We start from the raw sequence: 6,826 nt of genomic DNA on the forward strand, positions 1-6,826 counted from the left end.
CTTTTAATGTTAAATTTCTCATCACTGCTGTTCCACACATGACAGGGTGGAATGGCTAATGGAGCCATTCTAACAGTTCAGTTCACCCACTAACTCAGCGTTCCCTAGATACCAGCTAGAAATGAACAACCAGGCATCGAGGGTTGGATGTGGGGTCGGCTTGAGTTTCCAAATGAGGGAATTAAATTTGTGAGATGGGACAAAGTGTGTGGTTCCACATCGGGGCACTTGATGGGGCCCTTGCTGGCTCAGAGTGAGAACAATCTCAGGTAAACTGTGCTTCTAATGGAAACGCTCATTTCAGGCTTACAGTTCTGAATCAATGGGAATGGTTATTGGTATAATCAATAAGACTGATTACACCTTGATTAGAAACATCACAAGAGTGACTTTATTTAAAGAGTTTAGTGGCGGGGGACATATTTATGCTACAACACAAAAATTAAATATAAATCACATTTTTTTCTGAGCTGCACCGCATGAGTTTGGTAATTTTAAGCTGTGATACCCAGTGTCCTCTCTGAAAAAACTGACAATGTCTACATACAATGGGACATTAAATCATTACCTCGGCAAAGGAGATTATGTTTTTGTTTCTGTTTGTTTGTTAATTATTAAGATTATGCAAATACTACTCAACCAATTTCTATGAAATTTTGTGGAGGGCTGGAGCATGACCCAAGGAAGCACCCATTATATTTTGGTGCAGATCCGGATCAGGGGTGGAACCAGGATTTAATTTTTTTATTTTTATTTAATATCATCAGATAGGTCGTTTTTCAACATTTTCCTTGATTTCTCGATGAATAATTTATTATCTTGATGAAAAAAAATCAGGCATGTTGAGGGAAGTGGTATTTAATCAGTTTGGGCAATTTGCTGCTGAGCCAAATAAAAATCTGGATCTAGTGAATAAAGTTTTATTTTATAAGGGAACTGTTGGGCCTTGGCGAAGGTATGTGCTCTACACCCAAAAAAATAAAATCACTAAAACATCCATTAAATCTTACGTAAAAATTTGTATGAACACATAAATTGCTTTGTGTGAAGGCTAGTGTGCAAGTACACAAGGTTGTGTGAGGTGTTTATACCTCTGAGCGTTTGGCCTGTCAACTACAATTACTCCACAAATCACAAGGAGAGAAGTGATGAGCCATTTAATTACTGCTATTCAGGTTTTCTTTTTCTGTTTTCCATGGTTGGCGTTCCAGCTAAGACATATTGTACATGAGTATGACTCACCCACTCAGGATGATTACCATGAATCTCTACTGCACATACATCCACTGCACATACATATGTATAGATCCCCCATCATTGTCTCTCATGTGGCTGTAACATCAGCAGCTTTTCTCTTACTCCCCCAACGTGTCGTGGTTTTATCTCCGGCTGTCACTAGAGGGCATGATCACAGTTTGGGGCAAGAGAACAACCTTCGGTAGAGGAGACGTTCATGGACATGAAGGGATGAGTTTCAAAGGTCAAAACCCAGACCTTAAATAATTTCTTATCCAAATATGTTAATAATGACATGTTAGCTGCCAGGAGCGCAGTGCGTGAGAGAAAAGGAACCTGCCCACAAGTTAGTGTTGAAACAGTTGCAAGTTTCACTGTAAACCTTGGTAAAATTCCCAGTGGTTAGTTCATATCATTTATAATTTTAATTACCAAGTAAAACTTTAAGTTACTGCACTTTGGTTAATACTATACAGCACAAACCCAAGTTAGCATCAGTCTCCCACTACAGGAGCAGCGTGCAACATAGCTTTTGTTTGCTTCAATAAAAAAAAATGGCAGAAGACAGAGACCGTGTTCCAGAGATTTTTCAGTCCTTCTAAAAGGAGTTTAGTCTGAAGTGTGGTCGTATTTTGGATTTATAAGACCGCTCAGGGAAACTGGACCAAAGTCACCCTGTCTGCAGCACATACAAATAGAGAATTACTGAGAAAGGGGGCAACACTTAAGGGCATAAATAAAAAGCTCAACGCACGGTGCCCCAATGATTCAGACTGGGAGAAAACATCCTGGTTTATGTGTCTAACTTCCTAATAGGTCATAGTAACATAAACTAAAGCTAACAGTGTTAGCTCATGTTAAAACACAACACGTTGTGCTGCTGTAGTTGCCTATTGCACACGTCACATAGTTCAGTCAACCAACCAACATGTTTTGTTTATTTAAATCTGACAGTTGAAATATTTGTACATGTGCTCCACTGTGTTCTTACTCTTGGTGTGACTGCGAGTTGTACATGAGGTGATTGCATACACACAAATGCAGTGAGTGGATGTAAAATAATAATCCAAAATTTTTTCAGCATCTCTCAATAACAATATTGTGATGATACTGATAACCATTATAAGTAGTTGTGTAAATCAATACATGCTAAAAACACACATTCCACTCTCTGTGCCTAAACAAGATTATTAACATTATTTTCTTTCTTTCTTTTCCGGCTTCATCTGATGCATTATACTTTGTTCTTGAATCATTTTTCTCACATTTGTGTTACTAAATAGATTCCGTTTCACCATTCTTCATTAGTTGTGCATATAATAAAATAGCTGAAGTGATATATATAGATATGATATTGGATATAGGACTAATCCTGCATGTATGACACGTCTGAAAGTGGCTTTAAATTGAGTTGCTGTTTTTATTGAACACTTAACTTTATATCAAGTCATAGTGTGACACTAATAAGTGTACTGAGTGTACAGGGGATACTTGTAACTGCAAAGTAAACAGTCTAATTGGTGTCTTGAGGCTCAGTATTGATGTTAAGGCAAATATTGTAGATTAGGCACATGAAGAACCTCACAGGATAAGTACAGCACAATTAGTAAATTGTTTAATTCACATTTGTAATGTTGCCTATGTACAAAAACGGGATCATACAAGAATGTTTTTACGTCTAAATGTAGGCCAGTTATTATAATTTTTTTCAGTTTTATTTTGCAAAGAAATTATTCATCAACAAACCGATATATGTTTTGGCGTGCTGTTAAACGATCATGAATAAAACACAGTGAAAAGCATTTGATGGCGAGGATGCTTTAAAATTCACACTCTCACAGTCGCATGTTTGAGTCAGAACATGAAGAAGATGATGCTGATTCCAAAATAATCCTGAACAGTGTTATGTTTAATGTATGTAAAAGTGTGTTAAGATGCTGAAATCAGTTATATTTTGTAAAGCACCACCAATATATTGTTTGGCCAATATCAACAACCGATATTGGCATATAGCCATGGGTATCTGTATATAAACGCTAATATGAAACGTTTTTTTTTTTAAATATAAAGATGCTTAGGATCATTTTAAAATTGTGAAATTACATAATACATTGAGCTCAAACAGAAGAGAAAAGATGCTTTGTAACAAATTTGGTTACTAAAGCTAATTTCCATTTGTTAGGGGCAATTGAATAGAAACAATAAAACCCATAAACTACCATCTCCACTACAAATGGATCAATACAACCTATAGCCAGCAAGGGTATACATACCCTATATTTATATAAAAATAATTGATGTGTTGACTGGTGTCTGCATTGGCCCCGATGATCCAGTATAGTTTGGATTCTATTGGGATGTGAACATCTGAAGTCTGTTAAAAAGCAAAGATGTGCCTCAAGCTCCAAAAGAGCCCATTGAACCCATAATCAGGGAACAGCATCCACTTCATTCACACATGTAGGGTCACATCCAGCTGAATAGCCTGGGTTACATTTAACACCTCTCATTCTATGATGTCCATACATATCCATGTACCTCCAGCAGTCCCTTTAATTTCCACATAAGAGCAACAACAGAGAGATATATGCAACATAACCATTCACACCCCTTCTTTCCACTGCAGTGATCATTACGCACAACACACCATGAGGGTATAATAAGGTCACAGTTGAATATAATGTGGCTCCATTATGTGTAAGTTTGGGAACACGTGCGCCACGCCACTGGCCAGCACCCTGATAAACACACAGAGGCTTTCAAAATATTTAGATGTGACCTCACACCGATGCAGACAGACACACATACACACACTTAGGCGATCACGGGACACACAGTAACTTGGCATGCTAAGTGCACCTTCCATTTGCTTATCAGCAGCACAAACATAGCGCACAGCACGGTGGTGATGACCAAACCAACAGCAGTGTTTGCACGGAGCGCATGTTGCAATACTGGACCAGTGATGGGTCTGAGAGGCTGTAGACGTGGGCCTGTAGCGCAAACAAACCATTACCATCATCACAATAAAGCGTGATGGCTACAAGCTCTTATTATAACATGGCCCGATGTCAGGAGCCGACGCGCGTAAAGCTGCCACACATGCCATCAGACACAGAGGAACCCAGAGGCCCGCAGTGTTCAGAAAGGTCACAATCACAGCTGTAACGGAACCTTCTCTGTGTCCAGATGTGCAAACTTGGACATGTCTTACCTGGTCTCGCGGAATGCATGGCAGCGAAGTCCTGCGGTGGGACTTGCTGTTGTTGTGACCATGAGCCATCATTTCCGAGGCCGCTATGGAGCTGGACCTCCGTCTCCTTTTGAAGACAGGGATGTCCTCCTCCTTCGCCCCGGTCACAGAGCCACAGCACCCCGTCCCGCTGGTCCCTGGGGCCGGCAGAAGCCGGTCAGCATACCGCGCAAGCAAAACCCCCAGCAGCCCCAGCAGGTAGGCCAGGTAGGGTCTCCAGCTGGCCCGGACCCTGCTCAGAGAGACGAGGGACACGGCCCGGATGACGCTGACGAAGACGAGGATCGACACTCCCTGACCCAGCCGGACGACCAGCAGAGCCCCGCTGCCCAGGCAGCCGAGGACTACCAGGGTCGCGGGGAGGGACAGCAGCTGCTCCTCGGCGCCGCGCAGGAGCGACTGCGCCGCGGCTTCGCCCAAGTGGCACACCGCTAACAAGAAGAGCGCGGTGCGGACGAGCACGCCGCAGCGGATCAGATACAGTCCGACCCAGAAGAAGGCACATACGAGGGTGAAAACCGGGGAGACGCTGTAACACACAGTCAACAGCAGCTCCACTGCGCAGCCCGCCGCGGAGTGAAGACCGGAGCCGGAGCCGCTGCTATTTCCTCTGCTGCTGCTGCTGCTGCTGCTGCCTGCGTCCCAGTCGACCAATGTGAGCAGCAGAGCGAGAATAACGGAGACTGAGGCGACGCACGCCGCAGACGACAATCTTCTCCTGCAAGTCCATGTCACGGCGAGTCTCAGCCACGACTGGCTCCCTGCGTCCTGCTGCAGCGGGGTGACACATGTCCTCACGTAGCCGTTGCGCTCCAACGCCGCCCGGGGATATTTTTCATGAGCGCTCCTTGATGAACCTCTGTGGCCGTCCGCCTCCAAGGCCATGGCTGTGTCACTCAAGCGGAACTTAGCGCTGACCGTCCCGGGGAAACAATGGGCTTCAGTCTCTGAGTGGATGTCTACCTGTTCCACCTGTATTTCCCCATGTTGGTGCGTGTTGTCCGTGCGCCACTGGCACAAAAACACCGGACAAGTGATGGTCAAACTGCAGAACAAAACCTGAAGAAGTGTTAAAACTGCTAAATGATGTGGTTCACAACTTTTCTTGAAGTTCCTGTTGCTCAGAACTTCCCCATCACATTCGGTCAAAGATTGAAAAAGTCAACCAGTGAACCAAAAAAAAACAACAACCCCTGGCGTTTCACACATCTAGGCCACTGCCTGCACTCCTGCACATAGTCTCTCTCTCACCCTCTCTCACTCTCTCACTCTCTCTCCCCTCCCACCATAGACATCATGGTTCCTTCCTCCCTCACGTTCCAGCTCTTCCCTGTGTCTCTCTGTTCATTCTGAGCCTGGATGTGACTCAGTTCTCGGTGGATGGATGCCCATGTTTATATGAACATTTCCTGGCTTGTGCTGGAAGATGGAGCAGCCGTATTAACTGTAGTCATCCTGTCATACACAGCTCTGTGTAAATATGACCAAGGGTTTAAAATGGAATAACCTGTCACACAACTTTTAAACAATATCATTTATCAGTCTTAAGTGCACATGTTAAGGACACGTTAAGGGGACATGAATGGATTTGTTATTTAGGCCCATGCATAACATATTCAATGCCAAGGGGAAGTTAGGTGACTTCATTCACTTTCCTGCCTGCATAGGAAAAAAGAAAAGTATTGGAACAACAAAAAATACTTAAGTGGTATAACACACAAATCAGTTTTTTTCAAGTTAAAGCTAACTGTTGTGTTAATATAACTAACTTTAAAGGTTCAGTGTGTAGAATTTAGTGACATCTAGTGGTGAGGTTGCATGTTGCAGCTGAATACCCCTCACCTCACCCTCCCCTTCCAAACATGAAAAATAACCTTTGGCAGCCTTCAGTTCTCATAAAAACTCAAAAGGTGTTTAGTTTGTCCAGTTTGGGCTTCTGTAAAAAACATGGCAGCCTCCGTAGAGAGGACCTGCTCCTGATGTCTTCATTGTCATATGCACAGTAAAAACAGGTGTCGCATCGTACAGTCAAATGATTACTTTGCTTCCTAATATGATATATTAAAACATTCATACATACACAAATTATCATTTATATATTCAAACACACAACAGCATGTATTTTGTGCAAAGAGCAGCAGCAGCAGACTTGTACAGTTGCAGCAGGATCGTAAGGTGAACATTTTTTAAGCATGTATTTTTAATATGCCCGTCCAAAACAAACCAGGAAAAAAAAGAAAGGCAGAAACGTACAAACAACAAAAAGCTGTATTTAGCTCTGGCAATAATCATCTCGCTACTCATAATTTTTTTATTTCCTGGATTAAAATCCTTAAA

At 42.6% G+C, this 6,826-nt stretch overlaps 1 protein-coding gene across 1 annotated transcript in view; it reads right to left on the reverse strand.

Moving 5' to 3' along the window:
• The window catches only part of LOC118106567 (cGMP-inhibited 3',5'-cyclic phosphodiesterase A), a 54,133-nt gene extending 48,445 nt beyond the window's left edge, over positions 1–5,688 (reverse strand). Inside the window, exon 1 of the mRNA XM_035155229.2 lies at positions 4,451–5,688. Coding sequence (XP_035011120.1) covers positions 4,451–5,374 — 924 coding nt within the window. The 5' untranslated portion in view covers positions 5,375–5,688. The remainder of the gene's footprint in view (positions 1–4,450) is intronic.
• Positions 5,689–6,826: the final 1,138 nt, after the last annotated feature.

The sequence above is a fragment of the Hippoglossus stenolepis genome, chromosome 4 (assembly GCF_022539355.2).
Source record: "Hippoglossus stenolepis isolate QCI-W04-F060 chromosome 4, HSTE1.2, whole genome shotgun sequence".
Classification (NCBI taxonomy): domain Eukaryota; kingdom Metazoa; phylum Chordata; class Actinopteri; order Pleuronectiformes; family Pleuronectidae; genus Hippoglossus; species Hippoglossus stenolepis.